Genomic DNA, 19386 nt, shown 5'->3' with positions numbered 1-19386 from the left:
GTATTATTATGTTTTATTTTTTTACAAATCCTACTGACCCCAAACTTTTGAATTGTAATGTACATTTTACATAGGGATAGTTGATTCAAAAATCCAAATTCTGTCATTAATTACTCACCGTCATGTCGTTCTAAACCCGTAAGACTTTCGTTTATCTTTGGAAAACAAATGAAGATCTTTTTGGTGAAATCTTCAAACAGTTCATAAAGAGATCATAAAACTAATCTATATGAGTTGAGCGGTTTAGTCCAAAATTTCTAAAGACACGGTCGCTTTATATGATGAACAGATTGAATTTAGGCTTTTATATTCACATAGAAACATTCATCAACGCACACATCAGTTGTGGTAAACGGAATGTTCGCGTGACGTGCGAGAACCAATGAGGTTCATTCTTGTGTTACGCAGCACGTTTGAGCTTCCGCAAGAACCAATGAGGTTCATTCTCGTGTGTCAAGCAGGTTCGGTTGAGCTTCTGTTAATGTTCGCTGATCAATGTTTAAATGAATAAATAAGTGAATAAAAGCCTAAATTAAATATGTTCATCATATAAAGCGATCAAGTCTCTTCAGAAAATTTGGACTAAACTGCACAATTCATATTTTTACAATCTCTTTATGAGCTTTTTGAAGTGTCATCAAAAAGATCTTCATTTGTATTCCGAAGATGAACAAAAGTCTTACGGGTGTGAAACGACATGAGGGTGAGTAATTAATGACAGAATTTTCATTTTTGGGTGAACTATCCCTTTAAGTGGTAACCCAACAAAAGATCACAATCATTTAACATACAAAAGTAAACAAAAAACTTTTAAAAATGCTTAAAGGGTTAGTTCATCCAAAAATGAAAATTCTGTCATTAATTACTCACCCTCATGTCGTTCCAAACCTGTAAGACCTTTGTTCATCTTCGGAACACAAATTAAGATATTTTTGATGAAATCCGATGGCTCAGGAGGGGGCTCCATCGACAGCTATTTATTTAACAAAAATGAATAAAAAAAAAAAGGTAGGAAAGACATTGTTAAAATAGTCCATGTGACTACATTGGTTCATATACGACGAGAATCGTGCTCTCATGAACGAGCGCCGGAGACTGATACAGAAGAGAAGAAATTACTGAATAAAGTTGATATTTTGTTTTTTTGGCACACAAAAAGTATTCTCGTCGATTCATAAAATTAAGGTTGAACCACAGTATTTTTCCTACCTTTCTGGGCCTTCAAAGTGTTAATTAAATAGCTGTCAATGGAGCCAAAATGGCATACTAACCCTGTCTGTCCAAAGTCCAACTTTTGCCATGACCATTTAAAGTCGGCACACTTGGTAACTCTCACATAAACCACGCAGCAGGGATACCAGGAATGTGACCTATAGGACGTGACCACAGGAATTATGCCAGAATAACCAGATGGTGATCTCCCTATAATAATCACACCACTAAAAGGACAATTCAAACAACTTCACAGCATGAATAACTAAACAACTTTCTGTGGAAATCGACACCATGTCAAACATCTTAACTTGTAGTGAAGCTGCTCCATTCTTCTAACTTTGTTCCGCATGCACTTTGGTTCTGCAGTTCATTGGTTGATTCTATCGGAACTACAGAATGTGTTCTCCACTCCTTCAGGCCATCATGGTTGATGCATGGCTGTGTGTTAAGAGCTCTTTAAACCCTACACTTGCTCTCCTCTCACTCGGGTCTTTGTGTTCTGTAAGCAGGTTTGAATTAATTAAAGGAGAACTGCATTATTCACGAGACTCCCACCAACTCCTGTGGGGGATGGCTGGACGGTGAAAGGGCCAGGGTGAGAATAGTTGTCTTGTTGTTTTGAAATGCGCAGAGAATTCTCCTCCTTCATGTATTTAACCTTTTTGCTGTGAGAGTCTTGTTTGTATTACATGCACATTTTGAGTATGAAAAACACCCAGTGTGACCTTGTCTCTGATTGTTATTGTAACCAGTACAATTCTATACCCCTTTTCTATGCACTATTTTTAGTGCTATTAGTCTATTAGTCGGTAACCCCTGGTCGCCATCAATTTTCACTGTATTAAAAAGAGCAGCTCAGACATTGTGATAAACTTCTTTTTTTGGTGTTCCACAAGAGAAAGTATGTCATAGGGTTTTGGAACAACATGAGGGTGAATAAGTGGTGACAGAATACTTTTTCGGGGGCAAATTATCCCTGTAATCTGTGCATAAACCAGCCTAAAAAAAGAATAAGATATGCTTTCCTGGAAAACAAAGGCAATTCAACATTCTTAAACATGACATTGTATTAGCCAGAGGCAAACAAGTGTGTTTGATATAGGGGGTGATGTCAGCCAGAAACTAGCTGTGCTTTCAGGATTGAATGAGAGAGAGAATGGGCTACTGTGATTGACATTTTGAAGTGAGGTCATATGATGGCATGTCAGTCTAGAATAGAACAAGCACTTGAGAAAGAACTGGATAATCAATAGGGAGTCTACAGAGAAAATAAAAGAGCAAAGCATTGATTAAGAACCGTTTAATGAGCGTTTTGCATATTCATGATCTCTGGGGTGGAAGTGAAAGTAAACGGTTTAATTGTTTAGCATATATAATCCAGAGCCACAGGGGACCCGTTCTGCATATCTGCAGTGCTGACAGCTGTCTTTCTGCCTCACTGGGTGCTGAAATGTTGAAAATTACACCATGCAGAGCTCTTAGACACCAAGTTAGCTTACAGTGGCCTTTTGACCTGGGCTGAGAGCAGGAGCAGGGAAATCACTTGTGCTTAAGATTCCTATTACAAGGAGTAGTTTGTTTATGTAATATTTACAAGATATTTTACATTATAGTGTCCATGTTACACATATTACACATTGCTGCTATTAAAATATTGAACAATATTAGACAGTGCTCACCAACCATATAAACTTTTAAAACTTTTCAGCTTTCTTCTTTCAGTAGGGGTGTATAAAGTACAGAGAAAATATACTGAGGACTTTCAGAATTTGACTAAAATAAAACTTAAAGGATCTTGCCAAAAGTAGTTGAACCAAAGTAAAGCAAAAATCAATTGTTCTTAGTCGTTTAAAAGTAAAGAAATAGACTGATGAAATCAATAAGACTAGAGATTTTCTCAGTTTTGCCCGACTCAAGTTCATCGATCCTCAACGATGGGTATAATTAAAAAGCATTGATTTAAGTTTAAGACTGTAGTGGTCAATGATGAGACGTCTCTTCACACAAAAAAAAGTCCATAGCTGAAGCCAATTACATTTTACACCGAACATTGGCTGTTTAAATGCACATGAGTGTGATTTGATTGCCTTGTTACCTCAGTAAGGCCTTATTATTTATTAGAGGAAAGTCTTGCAGAAAAATTCACCCACACATTAAAATGGTCATCATTTACTCACTTTCATGTCATTCTAATCCCTGTATTTATTTCTTATGTTTCTTCTATACAGTAAATGTTTTTAAGATTGATTTCGTAAGACACGAGCGTGAATAAATGCTGAAGTAATTTAGTAGTTTTAGGTAAACCATCCCTTTAAATCACAATCACCTGTGAAATATGTACGCTGAAGAAAGATTTATAATCATACTTATATAAATGGCCTCCCTCAGGAACCTGGAGGGTCTGCCTCCTTTAAAATCTGATCCCTTAAAAAATCTGATATGAGCATGCCAGCTTTTTCAACTGTATTTTTATTTTTAGTAAGGTCACAGTTGCCCTCCTAAAATCACCAGTGTATGAGTATTATGACTCAGACCCCTCACTTCCCCTGACACAGGAAGTCCAGATCTGCCTTCTCAGAGGAGCATGACTATCCCTCACACTCTGAGACATGTGAGACAAACTAATCTGAAACCAAAAGGGGATTCCTGACTAGCCAGGATGATAACTCAGTAACACTGATCTGTGGATTTTAATGTCTCCTAGCCATTACACACCACATGAAAACAGCACCAGTGAATGGTGTCTCGTGTTTCAGGGCCCCAGGACAGCGCACAGGTGCTCCAGGTGCATAAATATACAGCTGAGGTATTCATAGAGGGATTTCATAACATTGCAAAGTGCCCTGATCAAACCATTAAAAACCCACTGTGTGTATCTAGTCATTATACACCAGAACACCCAGATTATGAAAAGAGTAAGAGTATTTACAGGTGTGTGACAGCTGTAGTCTGATTAAGCGCATATGTTTTCTTATTCTTTAAGAACAGAAGGACCAGCACAACTGTTATCTTAGGGTTTGTTAAATCTAAAATTATCCTGAAGAACAGCATTAAAAGAGCACAGTCACATGATAAACTGATTCAGGACGTTGGTGGTCATGGATAAGTGCATTTTTGGGGGGGCGGAGGTGACTGTGGTTAGTTTGCAGGTTCAAACACCCCGACAGGGCTTTACCAGGGAGTTTCCATGTCTTTCCATTCTCCACTGATGCACTCATGGACCAAAATTAACTCTGTCACACTGTGCACTGGTGGATAAATTGAGAAAACTTATGAATAATTTTTACTGACCATAAAACCGTAATTCCTATGGAAGCTGGTTCCGCTACGGAATAAAAAAGGTAATTTTGACTTTTTATCTCACAATTCTGATTTTTTTCCCTCACAATTGCATGTTTACTTTATTTCTAACAATTGCGAAATATAAACTTGCAGTTGTGAGTTATGAAGTCCGAATTGTGAGACAAACAAGCAACTGAGAAATAAAGTCAGAATATATAAACTTGGAAATCAGACTTTTTTCCCCCTTGCAATTAGGCTACAAGTTTATACAGTATCTCGCAACTGCTACAAAGTTATAAAATCCAAATTGTTAGATATGAGCTTGCAATTCTAAGAAAAACAAAAATCAGCTGACAATTTTGACATTTTCTCGCAATTGCGAGAGAGAAAAAAAGTCAGAATTATGAGATGTAAACTCACAATTGCGAGAAAAGGTTGGATTGTAGGATAAAAAGTCACAATTCCCCCCCCCCCCCCCATATATTATATATATATATATATATATACACATTGCATTTTCTTCATATTTAAAATATTTATTTTCTTTGTTTATATATGGCATTGTCTTTAGTCTATAGGCTACATATTTAATAATAAAAACATTTAATTGTTATTTTATGCTTCAGTAAATTAAGATACTTAACCTTTGCAGCAGATAACAAAATTTAAATAAATTATAATCAAGCAATGTGACAATATTATAACACTCCTATTATAATCACTATAATCAACTAAGTTGTCTACACTGCTGTCACATTAGGCTGCAGGGAAGCACACGACACAGGAGATTTGCTGAAATAAACTGAATTTAACAATACAATCACGGAGAATACTCAGTAGAACACAACCATAAAACATATATGAGACCGGACAAAGAACTAAGGAAAACTAAGGGTATATAAAGCAGGGAGATAATGAGTAGAACAGAAACAGGTGTGGGAACAAATAACAGCCAGAGAAACTAACCAGGGAAATCGGGAAACAAACAAACAGAGTGGAAACGAAACTAAAACAAGACATAACTGAGCATAACCGTTACAACTGCAAAATAAATCGTAAGCCTGTGTCTACGCCTTGTTGATCATGATGGGAGCAGCTCTGACTCATCAAATCCTAAACAGTCTGTAAAACCTCACACAAAAATAATAATATCACAATGAAGATATCACGAGTGTGCCGCTCATAATCTCAGGAATGCCGCCATATTAGGTTCTAGCGTTATATAATGCTAAAAGTAAGAGCCTTCTCTTAACATTCTCTCACGTAATCCATTCCTATAACAATTTGATTCACTTACATCAGATACATAAACAGTAAGGGACCAGGATAGACTATTGTTATGTTGGGCATCTTCTTTTTTTTTAAATAAAACAAGCAGTTTATTTACTCACCAAGGCCAAATTTCAGTCACAGCTCGGCGAGTGTTCATTTTTGACCCTGGAACACACAAACAATATGAACTGCAAACCCAGAACTAAATGAACAGTTATATGTAGCAGAGGAAGAACATTTGGGGAATGGTTGTGAACTTTGTGGAATGAATCTGAGTATGAAATCAGCTCCCCCTCTTTATGAAGAGAATGAGATCATGCCAGACCTTAAACAGAGGCGCTGTCAGGGTCCAAGATTGAGTTTCACTCATCACAAAAGGGACAAAAGATGGTGACGGCAACACCAGCTCTGCTGCGTGCATGTGCGCTTCGAATAATGGGGTCAACACTCACACACACTTATCCAGAGTCTGGGTCAGTGAACTCACACACCCACTGTTTATTTTCAATTGAACTATCCCTTTGAAAAAAAAAAGTGTGATACCTTCAAATGTATCTTATCCATTATTACATAAAATCTGTCTCCACTTTCACTGCACCAATTAGTGGTCTTCGTGTGGCAATGGAATGCTGAAGTAAACATGAGTTTGGAGACAACAAGGGAAGATCATAACATATCTGCACGTCTTGCGGTCAGACTGAACGGAGTTCCCTCTCTTTAAGAGAGATGTCTCTGTTTTTTTGTTTCTCTCTTTTGCTGCCAGGAGACAGGTCTATCAAAAGGTGATACGTTCCAATTTACCTGTGCCACAGGGCACACATGGCAGGAGGTTTCGTATAAACATTAGCTGTTGATACCACCTGAAAGAATGTCAGAAGAAATAACACCCAGTAACATTTCACCTTATCCGTGTGGTCAATAATAGGTATACACACAGACTACTGCCAGTATTATATATACCTTCCTGTTATGGAAATAGAGTAACACTATGCCCAGACAGACAAAAGTTTCCTTTTTTTTTTTAAAGAAAGAAAGAAATTAATACTTTAATTCAGCAAGGACACAACAAATTGATCCAAAATGACAGTTAAGACTATTATATTATTAGAAAATCATGCTATTTAAAATAAAAGCTGTTCTTTTAAAATGTTATCCTGAAAAATATGTATCACGATTTCCACAAAAATATGAAGTAGCTAAACTGTTTTCAACATTAATAAATCATAAGAAATGTTTCATAAGCATATCAGAATGATTTTTGAAGAATCATGTGACACTGAAGACTGAAGTTATGGCTGCTGAAAATTCAGTTTTGCCATCACAGGAATAATTACATTTAAATGTAATGTTTATTTTCTGTTTTACAGAGCTGAGGATGATGGCAGAAGGGAGGTTTTCCAGTCTGCCCAGGAACATGCATGTTGGGCGGCAGTGCCCGCTCGCATCTTCCATGGATCTGCTGAGCTCACGGGCTGCCGTAGCAGAGATGCCGGTCAGCGGCTACCAGGGCGTCTCCATCCATGGCACACTGCCTCGCAAAAAGAAGAACAGCATTGGTTCTCCCGTGAAGCAGCGGGAGATGAATGGAAACGTGGGATCATCAGCAGCCCCACACCCAGGCCGATATCGCCTGCCACCGTCACCGCTAATACACAACGTTATTGAAGAACACCATGCTTTCTACTCAAACAGGAACTGCAGTGTCACATCCAGGTAAACAGTATATCTATCTAGACACTTGTCACACCATTATATCCATCTATACACCTGTCCTCTCCCAATGATTCAAACACAACAAAACCCAGCAGCAAAAGCAAAAGCACCACAATCTTTGCAAAGAACTCAAAGCTACCCAGTTGTTGAGGTGTTGCTATTTTATGGACCAGTGTGAACGCCCCTTAAGATAAATGGGATGTCTTAACAGTAACATGGTTAAAAACACACTCCCAATTCATGAAATCATATACTCCTCTTTCCCTCAGCTAAGAGTAACATTACTATATTGAAATAGGCTTTCAAAGAATAAGGTCAAGATTAAGGTGAAGGTCAACACAGCAGCAAATTAACCTGCCTGCTCTTCACAGCCTAGGTTCTTTAACTAAAAATATCTTAAACCGAACAAATGATGAAAGACAGTGTGAGAATGAGCAAGCCAGTTTGGTCACTTTACTGACTATATAAAAGTACAATATGATCAAATCTTTTGTGACTCAGAATTGGCACTGCAAAATCACTACAACACATCTGGTACTGGGTGTGCACATAAATACATGTCATAACTCATTTTCAGATTGTCAGATTATAGAATAGGACTGTTTATGAAGCACTGATCACATTTTACATCGTACTATTGCACCGTGCCCTAATCGTTACAACGTAACAAGTGATAAAAACACTTTTGTTGCTGGAACCTTTTAGTGTTTTGCCCAGATAGGACACAGTGTTATAGGACATTACAAGTTCATTGATAATTTGTTTACCTTCAGGACAACATTTTCTGAATTAAACGTCATTTACAGTATCACAAGTTCTAAAATGTCATCTACGCTTATTTTTTGACTGTTTAACAGAGCAACTTTCGGGTTGTGACTCCACTAGTGGTTTAACATAACTGACAGAATGTTGGACGTCAGAGCAGTCGACACCAAGTCTTCAGCCTTACGTTACCCATCAAGCCTGTTAACTTTACTGTCTTACTTCAGAAAATAGGACATCTGAGATCATAATCACAAAATGCAAGCTGCTACTGGCTCAGTCTCATGTCCAGGACTGTCTCCATCTCTTTTTCTTACATCTTGTCTCTTTTTCCTCACTGTCTACCTGCGTCTCTTTGCAATAGCTCTAGGCCTTCTTGACTGTATCGTCCTTACTGACTTTCTGATCTTATCACAGCCTGCAACAAAGCAGTTTGTGTTTGTCCCTTATTTACGCAGACTGACTTAACAGGTAATATATCTCACCCTCAATAAAAGACCTGTCAGATATAGTAAAGTAATCTGCGTCTGGCTCTGTGGACAGTGTTACAGATTATAGAGGCCACTTTCCACAAACAGGACACAAAATAGGCCTGGAAATTCTTAAAGGAAAATTTATAATATATAAAATATATGTATTATTAATAAGAAAATGTTGATTGCCAACCTCAGGAGGTATAAAATATAAAAAATAATATTTAAATCTAAAAGTATTATTAAACCATGTTTTGGTAATTACTGATACATAAAATAATAATTCAATAGATAATATACAAAAATATGACATTATTTTGTGATTTAATTTATGGAAATCAATCTTAAAACAAGCTACTTTTCACAAAATGTTAATTTTGTTAGATAACAATTGATCTAACATCACAAAAATAAAATAAAAACTTTGTGTGGAAAGAGCCAGAGACAAAAAGAAATGCAATGCATTGAAACAGTGTACAGACCATAAGACAAAACATTGATAACCTGAAGTGTTGTTCACTTCTTCAGTAAGTACTTTCACCAAAAGCACCCCAGGAAAAGCAGTGGATAGACTAAATAGAGGCTTTTACATAAGTGAGACTGTGTGTGTTTGTGTGTCTTTGAAAGCGTAGGTGTGTGTTTGGGTTTCCGTAAAACTAGTGGGCCATATCTGTCCCTTGACATTTGAAGGTTACCTAATATTGGACTACTATTTCACAACCACAAAGCTCACTGAGAGATGGGAAGTGAAAAATGACCACGGCACACAAAAGAAGCTCCTCTGGGGTGGCAGCAGGGTTAGCAACGACCTCTCGTAGCGGCCCAGTCACCATAACAACACCTTATTGCGACTCTGCATGACACATGGAAAAAGAAATAGGTAGAACATAAAACTGTGCCTGAGAGAGACAGGAGAGAGAGGGGAACCTACAGCACAGAATAGGATTGTAATTTCCTAATGTGGACACCTACGTTAAATCAAGAAGCAATAACTAGCTTGCCCCAAGAGGACTTTGGAGACTCGAACGGCATTGTGATTAAATGTCAACCTCCTGAACGTCTGGCTGCAGAATGCTCCACCAGTTTGTGTGTCTGTCTGCAGGTGAGTAGACAGATGAGATCCAATGACTATGGGTTTTGTTGCTATAGGACTGAAACATTGATCTTTTATAAAACAAAGGATTTAAGCACTTTGAGTCTTACTACCTGCATGTGTGAGGCAGCTGTTCTAACACAGACATACACACACAGGGTCTTCACAGGTTAAAGTGAGGGTTGTAAATTTATAGCTTGACTGAAAGATGAAAGAATTTTTGAAGAGACAGATTGGCAGAGAGATTGAGAGCAACACACAAAGAAATAGAGAGAATGAGACAGATGAAAGAGATGATGGAGGAGCAACAGTGCCAATTGATTTACTTGTTAAAGCTGATTAAAGTGGTTCTAGTTGTCGACAGAACCCACTCAGCACCCTCATAACTACATGGCCACAATTATCTCACGTGTGCCACTATTATCTTTGTTCCTCAGTCTTGGTTCAATCTGCCAAACGATAGAAATGACACCTGGCAAACAAAAAAAAGTGTTTACATCGTTTTAAACGATTTCCTGGTGTTGTGCAATATATAAGGTAACAAGAACAGTAAATTACCAGTTTAATTGAAGTAATAATAATAATAATAGCATTTTTAATCGCAAAATACCTTACAGTGAGGCCACAATATAAAAACATTTCAGGATTTTTTCTTCACTGGGATATTTTGTCACCAGACAGTGCCACCTATCTATCATAATGTTCAACATCACAAGATATCAACTGTTTTATTTGTTATACTATTATCTATAAGGGGATAAATGTATTCACATGAGAACTTTTCACATTTATGTGTTTCTCAGAAGTCGAAGTCGTCGTAGTTGGGAAAACTTCTATAATGGTGAATGAGAGACTACATTAAATATATTTTTTGTGTTTCAATTTGCTCAAATAGCAAAAGAAAAACTCAACAATAGTGTTTTCACAACTTTCAAAAAGAGGAAAGAAATGGAGAGATTGATAACGGCAGTCAGAAGAGAGAAAGATGTTAAAGGGTTAGTTCACCCAAAAATGATATTTCTGTAATTAATTTCTCACCTTCACGTCATTCCAAACCCGTAAGACCTTTGTTCATTTTCTGAACACAAATTAAGATATTTTTGATAAAATCCAAGAGCTTTCTGTCCCTCAATTGACTGCAATGTTATTACCACTTTCAAGCCCCAGAAAGGTAGTAAAGTTAAAATATGTCATGTGACTACAGTGGTTCAAATGTAATGTTATGAAGCGGCGAGAATACTTTTTGTGTGCAAAAAACTGAACAAACTTTATTCACCAATTTATTCTCCTCCATGTCAGACTCCTACGCTGTTCATGTAGTAAACACAGTGCCGTGCTTCCAGGTTGTACGTCAGAACGCCAGCTCAGTATTGGCCGGCTCCTGCGTCAGCATCACACGCATGTGCTGTGGTGCTCACGTGAACAGCGTCGGCCAATAACGAGCTGGCGTTCTGATGTACAACCTGGAAGCGCTGCACTGCGTTTACGACGCGTGTAGCCTGACATGGAGGAGAAGAGATTGTTGAATAAAGTTGTCATTTTGGGGGGGGGGTTTGCGCAAAAAAATTATTCTTGTCGCTCCATAACATTAAAGGTATAGCGGAGGATTTTCTTTTTCCGGGTGGATCATCAAAACTATTGGTCCTCCTAAGTGTCAATCATTCTGGTGATATGTTTACGTAAGGCCGTCGTACGTGCTCGTGCACACGATTCACACGATGGCGTGCACTCAAAACACAGGTTGGGCTTCCCACTGATGTCTCAGTCGCGAAGTTTCTTGACAGGTAAAGTTTGGCATGCTATTTGGAGAAATCCATTTAAAATCACTGCTAGTAAAAGTTAATGTAAGCTATGATTAGCTCGTGCTTGCTCTCTCGTGCACACGTTTAATAGGCGTTCCCTCTCGGGAGCAGGTAGAGTGTTGCGCATGTGCATTTTTTCAAAAAGTGGAGAGGGCGGTTCTTTTCTAAAATTCGGGAAAATCCTCCGCTATACCTTTAAGGTTGAACCACTGTAGTCACATGGAATATTTTAACGATGTCGTTACTACCTTTCTGGGGCTTGAAAGTGGTAATAACATTGCAGACTATGGGGAGACAGAAAGCTCTCATATTTCATCAAAAATATCTTATCACTCCCACAGCCCAAACAACATTTCTAATACACAGCATTGAAAATAAATTGAAAATATAAAAAAACTTTTCAGGATTTACGATGTTGATGACCGTTAAAGCGTGTTGTCACAGTCTGTAAAAAGAGTCCCTTAACTAAGTTTTAAGTTAATTTTAAGTTAATTGGTCCTTAATGTTTTATTTTATTTAATATATTCCATGTAGTTAATCAATTAATTAAACCGGCATCCTGAATGTATTAGAAAAATCCACAAAATGCAGTTTAAAATAATTTTTGTATTTAATGTCAGCTACCAATTTATTGAAAATCTTTGCTGGTTAGTTGACATGAAATGCATAACAGTAATGATATTAATGCTCTACGTGTGACCCAGGTCTTTGTTGGGCCGTCCGGTATCAGTGTTATGTAACTTCGTTAGTGTTGCTAAGCTCTACGGAACCCAAACATTCTATCCAGTCTACTAGGTGGTCCAAAGGATTTCCTTCTGCCACAGTTCTGCTGATGTGACGTGAAACAGTTTTTTTTGGAGTCTCTTTTCTTTCACAAGCACATTTATATAAAACTATTTATAATTAATACAGACATCAACCCAAACCCACACCCTAACTAAAAGAAAAACTTTTGAATTTTCAATAAAAACACTTAAATACTACTTAAATAGTAAGTAAAGAGTAAGTAAACTCCATCACGCATAGGAAGGCAGGTTTAAACAGTATAGTCCATGGGTATAGTCTCCAACTGACAAACATTTGAAGATGTCCTGCTTATTATTTGAGAAACAGCTAGAAAGAGTTAAAGGAAGCCAGATAATATATATATATACATATATAAATGTTAAACATAAATGCAATGGAGAGTGGGTAGCTGTGCTGCCTTTAATTTATGTTATCCTCATCACTTTTCTGATGAACATATCAAACACAGGCAGCTGTACAGTATATGATGGGCCTTTTCTAAATATATAGTCATGTGACATAAAACGTGCACATCTCATTTAAGCACCAACACAGCTTAACTCTTACCTGTCTAATCAGAACCTAGTGAACCTGACTGGTATCAGTTCATGGAGTCGCATTGCCCCTGTCGTTTTGGCTGTGAACTGCCTTTATGTCATTCAATGTGTAGGTGAATTTTTGACTACAGCATATGGCAGATTTTTTGGGAGCATTGCATCTCAAATGTCCCATTTCTCTCCAGTGGTTTAAGCATTATGAATCTGCTTCTGGAAACCTAATAATAGCCTGTCCATCTCTCTAACTTGCCTTGTCCTCCCTCAGCTTTCTAATTCTGACTGGCGAGGCTTTGTGAGGTACAAATCACCACTTTGAGACACAATGCAGCTGTGGCTTGGCATAGAGCAAACCAGAGATGGAGATGGATGTTTTCTTGAGGCTGTGTCCTCACTTCATGCCCTCTCTTTGCGGATAAGACGGTATGTCCAGCCCAAACTCAAGTCACTCCTGGGTAGGCCCGTGGGAGTACTGACAGTGTTCTCTTATAGCACACTAATGTAAGCGTTCAGAAGATTTAAAGCGTGACCTCTCGTCTCTAGAGTTGCTTTCTTCTTAATGTTCAATGGGAATTTAAAACAGGAAATCAGCTACGCTTTTAAGTTCCATCAAATGCGAAGCAAACAAACAAGCCAAGAAATCTTAAACATTCTCATATTTCCAGTTATCTGACGCTTTTTATATATCTGAGCTCTCACCCCAGGTGCCACCTCCACACTGAATCTGAAAGCCACCCTTATTCCCCTAAGGGGGTGAGACAGTCCACCACACACCCTGGTGGTAAGAAAGGAAGAAAGAAAGAGTCATAAAGAAAAGTCAGGTTTTTGTGTAAGCTGAGATGAAAGGGACTGTCAGAAAGAGAGAGGGCGGAATGGTCTAAATGGAGAAAAAGCTGAGCCGTGCACCTCGACTGCACGTTCTTCTCCATGACTCCTTCACCACTGCACTTCCTGCGTTCCACGCTCCACATAGAGAATCTAAATAAAACAAAAATGCAGTGCTGACCATGGGCCATCTCTGCAGTTAGGGTAAGTCACATCTAGACCGCAACCTTAAAGCCGCTGGCAAGAATAGAGGTCATGTGAACAGTCGCTGCCTCCTGTCTGGTCCTACGTATTGCATATGTTCTGGATCCTACATATTGCATATGTTCTGTTACATTTGTGCTAAGTTTGTCTCTAACCCAAAGGTTGCACCGAAATGTTTATTTATGCTGTTTTTCAGCCCTGTGGGAAATTTAGACTCAAGGAATTAATTTCCCTTTTCCTGGCTATAATCCTTTATAATTTGGGTAAATCTTCACGTAAGCATAAATCCGGAGAGAGTCACAAGATTGTTTGTGTGTGAGACAGAGAAACACTAAAAGCCCCCAGACCTTAAACACCAGCTGTGACATGCTCATCTTTGACTGCCTAACCTTTTGTAAAGCCTGGATACGTTTTTATTTCATTCTTCTTGCACAGTATCTAAACTGATACTTGCTTTAATCAGCTGCACTTTGCACATTGGGGTTGATGTGGAAGTAATTGTGTGTGTGTGTGTGTGTGTGTTTGGGGGGGATGGGGGGTATATGTGTCCACATGTTGTGGCTGGTGTGGTCTATATTGTGGTGTAATGACCTCAGGCGAGCAGGGCTGGACTGGTAGGCACTTTACTGCAGTCCAACTTACAGCCTGCCCAGAGAAGGACCCACACACACACACACACTTACAGTTATACAGGCAGGCAGCTGAGCTAGAGAGTTGATGTGTTCGCTGAAGAGAGTTCTTTCTTTCTCCTGCAGGGACGGTGCAGGCATGGACCCTAACATGGAGTATGTCAAGGTAAGGCTTCACATTTTAAATTTATCGATATGTGCGTGTGGAGTTTTGAATGATTGCTCAATTATGGTAAAAAGCCAGTGGCAATGCATGATGGTATGGCGGGTGAGGGTTGTAGAAAACAGATGATCTTAGGGCAACCCTTAACCTTCTAAAATATTCAATACTATTCACCTCAAAGAGTTTTGTAAGTGTAGAGTCTTAAAGTGGGACAGGAATGTCAGCCATGCTGAATGTTGAGGATATGAAGGATTGTAGTTTATTGACAGTGAGTTGGGTAAATATACATGATACATCACATACTTGGATTTGCATCCGAGATAAATGTGTGCGTCAGTGTGAGTGATTCTCTGTTATATAAACATTTGCACTTCCTTCAATGTTATAACTCACGCCATGGATTTTTATCAAATATAAGCCCTCTCTCCTTGACCCGTTTAGGTAGTTGACTGCATTTGATTCTGCCAGGAATACAGTACATTGAATACATCAGACCTCAAACGTGTATAACTTTAAGCCAGAGCTGTTCATAAAACACAGGAAACTCTACAGCCAAAATTTTCGATAAAGATCTGACAATCTCTGCGTTTCCTACTGTGCGAGAGGCCCCTGTAGACACATCCTCAATTAAAATGGCACAATTACAAGGAGGAAATGAGCTGGTGATGTTTCAAGGGTCTGCAAGCAGCATACTGTATGTAGTTTAAATTATAGTATCAAGTTAGGAACAAATGAAAAATTTCACTTTGCCAGCAAAGGCAGAATCGTTCCCTGGCTTCCCTTATTTTGACCTGAGGCATCTAGCCATTATGAAAGCTCTTCATCACACAACACAACTGTATTACAACACCCATGACTCAGATCTGATGAGAGAGATATGGTGTGACATATATCTTGGGGGTGTCTCATTCGGTTAGCATTGACTGAATGAGATTTTCCACTGTGATCACCTGCAGCCTTGAGTGTGCTGACACCACACAGCCACCTCTGTCAGCCTGCTGAGAAACCATCCGTCACTCTCTCTGTCCTCCTCATACTCCGTAGCTCTGTGGTTTGCCTCATCTTGGGCTCTAGCAACTCTCTGCGAAGAACAAACTTCTCCTAGCCTTACCTCACACAAACAACAAACCAAAGCAAACAGCACAAACACACACAGTCAATACTAGCAACTACATTGTAGCAGTGCTCCAGTGCAGTTGAACATACAGTCATACAGTTACCATAACGAAACACAATTTCAAAAGATGTCATTACAGGGTGAATCTTACAGCCGGTCAAGATCACGTTTGTTTCACCCCAAATTATATAAATTATATAATGGATAAGCCAGTAGTTTATTCCATTATATTAAACACATTGTACACCCTCATGTGTGTATAATATATATATACTGTATATAATATATATACATATATGAAATTAAAGGTACTTACATTAAATTTATTTATTATTGAAATTAAAACTACTAATAAATATTGTATTAAATAAATTAGGAGAGAGAAATTAATAAATGTTAAGATTTTATTTTAACTTATTTTTACATTTTTATTTCCAATTCATTTAATTAAAAACATACTATTAAGAGTGAAAAATTAGAATTTTAATGAAATGTAATGTGTCCATATAAAACAATTTTCATTACAGTAAAGAAAATCACCACGGAGAATAATGAAATGGGGGAATGTGTTGATTTTCATGAAAATAAATAAATAAATAAAATATTTTTCTGAAATACGAGTGAAGTATGATCCAGACATTCGTGAGATGCACCCTCCAATCAGAGAGGCCTATAATAGAACTTGATAGGAGATGACATAATATATCCTCAGGGGAATAACATAGCCATGAAATGTTTCAATCAGATGAATTGCACACACTGGCTCTTTATACTCTATTTTATGCAGTTCAGAACTGTCTGCCTGTTTAATGTGTGGCCATCTGAAAGCATGCATCAATAGCTGCAGTGAATCCGCCATGTGAAGACAACAGTTTTTCTGTTTACAACCTTAAAAACTCATCTGAAAACAACTAAATCTAGACATTTGTGTGTCTGTGTCAAGGTTTGTAATGGTCAAAGGATCACATCTTCAGTAAATCATGCCCTTCCTCTCCCTCTGAATGAATGAAGGTGGATCTCACCTTGCCCTCTTCAGGTGGTGTTGAGTTTCCAGCTCTGTGTTTAGCAAACACCTGGGTCTGTACAGGTTCCCATTTATATCTGTGCACAAGTTTAATCCATCAGTCAGAAAACTACAGATGGGTTTGGTTTATCATCTAAACTAGCTCTGTAGCTCATTTAGTAGAATATACTAAAATGAAATGATGATATTACAATTATGAACAGAACCCTCATCTAGTCAAGTCTCCTTTATTTATATAGCACTTTATTCAATACAGTTGGTTTCAAAGCTATTGTTAAACAGTTAATTAATGATCATTGATGCAAACCGAATTGAATTCTGCTGTAAATCAGCTCTAGAAAGACATAAGTGTCATTGTTCAGTTGAAGTCAGTTCAATGTTGATTCAGTTCGGTTCAAAAATTAATCAATTATGGAATGAGATCAATTCATCTATAAAGTGATGTCATCACCCAGCTCAGTTCAGTTCTCATCCGATAGTGTCAGTGCAGTTACATCAATAACATTGCCAAATATTAAGTGTCCCTAATTAATAAGCATTAAGCCAAAAGGCGACAGTGGCAAGGAAATCTACAGACCTAGTATATTCTGTGAAGACACTATATTCAGTTTGAAATGAAAATGAGATTGTTTGGAAAGTAATACTTTCCTCGGTTACTGTTACCTGGATGTCAATTGTTGAGCCATGAAACAATGAAAATGCTCTAAAAGGAAAAAAAGAAAACATGGATTATGTTGTTATCTACCTTAAAACAGTACTTCTGTCTCTCACAGCCTTGTTTGTTATGTACGTTATGTATTAAATACGCTATCTACACAAGGTCTATAATCAATACAAAAGTATCCCTTTTCCATCAGGTTTATCTATGTCTCTCTTCATTTGACTGGCTAGTTTTCAGCTCAATTATGTTGGTTTTACAGTCTTGACCTATTTTTTTGACAACCTGTTAGTTGAGGAATGTTTTCTTCAAAGTTAACAGGAAGCCAGCCATCAAAAATATTGGATAATTAACTTCCAAGACCTCATATGCTGATATAACTTCCTGAAGTCAGATGACTTGAGTTTTAGCATTGTTAGTGAAAACTGTTTGTTTTTAGATGATATCAGATCAGATCAGGTAGTGGTTTCCATCATGGTTTGGGTGGTTTCCATCATGGTTTCCATCTGTAACCCCAGAACAATTCTGAAAAAAAGGAGAGAAAAACCTACAGTAAGTATAAGGAACTGAGGGCAAATCATCTATCTATATTTAATGTCAAGCACTGAAGACATGATTTATTCAATATCAAGCCTTTATTCTTCTCTGTCTCTCTCCTTGCGTGTGAAGCAGAGATTGGCAACAACGTGGTGCGAAATTGGAGCTATTATCGTCAAAGATGATCTGGAGGGTGGAAATTGTTTGGATGACGATGTTTAAAAACAAATTTTTTAAAGGGTGGGAATAAAATCTCTCTCATACGGGATCTGCAGATATGATGCATGAATCACAGACTTCTTGTTGTGAATCATAGATGGGAACGATTGGGATTGTGTCAGAGAGACATCAATGCCACATTTGGTTTAGTGTATCCATTATATGACCTTTCGGTCTCATTGTTTTAACACCACACTCTTTAACAAAGGATATTAACAAATATTCAAAATTGGGAATGGATGAAAAAAAATTGATCAGTTAAAAACTCCTGAAAAAAAAAAAACTATTTTAAAATAAAAGTTCCAAACAGGAACAAAAATGGTTTTACAGCCTGGCACCGCAGGAGAACCTCCACAAAGAAAAGCATCTACTGAAGCATTAAAAAACCCAGAAGCCTTATCTGATCTGAAAAGCTAATAATAAAGTATACAATCAAGAACTTTTTTAATCTCCAAAGAACCATATAGTTACTTACAATGTAAGTACATTTACATGAACGTCCAAGTAACAGTCGTAATATTTTGAGGAAAAAGTCAAAATTACGAGAACAAAGTTGTACTTGTAGCAATATGAGCTTTATATTATCAGCCTATATAAGATTCACAAAATATTACGACTACAATCTTTTATTGCTACATATTTAGCAATAAAATATGTAATCTCTTAATTTTTTTTTTTTTTTTTTTTGTAATATTACAACTTTGTCAATGTTATAATTTTTTCTAAAAAAACAAAACAAAAAACATTACAACCTCAATGTCATTTTGCTATGATTTTATTCTTGTAGTCTTGTTTTTAAGACTTTTATTTTTAAGAGTGAAACAACAGATTTCTTTTCTGGTCTCTCTCATACAAACATGCACCTGTACGTACTATATCTTTCTGTTCTTGATGGCCTGGCTGACTGTGAACACATATACTGTTGCTCAGTAAGCTGTTAAGCACTCATGAAAGGGCTTTACAGGAACAATGAGGCACTGTTCCCTCTGTGGGATCTGCTGCCCTGCGAGCCCACAGAAAGACCTCTTTAGCCGGTTTGAACCCTCTCTGAACACACA

The 19386-nt window shown here is 37.6% G+C and overlaps 1 protein-coding gene and 1 long non-coding RNA gene across 4 annotated transcripts in view; one reads left to right on the top strand and one right to left on the bottom strand.

Annotated features, from left to right (window-relative positions):
• Positions 1 to 19386, top strand: part of bcar3 (BCAR3 adaptor protein, NSP family member) — a 66541-nt gene that overhangs the window by 22345 nt on the left and 24810 nt on the right. For 2 of the 3 annotated variants that reach the window (XM_079897283.1, XM_079897284.1), the window contains 2 exons: positions 7137 to 7482; positions 14737 to 14776. In XM_079897283.1, coding sequence (XP_079753409.1) covers positions 7137 to 7482; positions 14737 to 14776 — 386 coding nt within the window. Of the gene's footprint in view, positions 1 to 7136; positions 7483 to 9496; positions 9820 to 14736; positions 14777 to 19386 lie in introns of those variants that run through there. The other variant, XM_079897286.1, reaches the window with a different exon arrangement.
• Positions 15012 to 18743, bottom strand: LOC307173851. The gene is made up of 3 exons (XR_013823913.1): positions 17578 to 18743; positions 16913 to 16991; positions 15012 to 15879 (listed from the first exon to the last, which is right to left on the bottom strand). It is a non-coding gene; the product is annotated as an uncharacterized lncRNA (long non-coding RNA).

The sequence above is a fragment of the Squalius cephalus genome (assembly GCF_949319135.1).
Source record: "Squalius cephalus genome assembly, chromosome: 16".
Classification (NCBI taxonomy): domain Eukaryota; kingdom Metazoa; phylum Chordata; class Actinopteri; order Cypriniformes; family Leuciscidae; genus Squalius; species Squalius cephalus.
The sequence above is the reverse complement of the archived record's forward strand: the minus strand, read 5'-3'. Positions and strand labels throughout refer to the sequence as shown.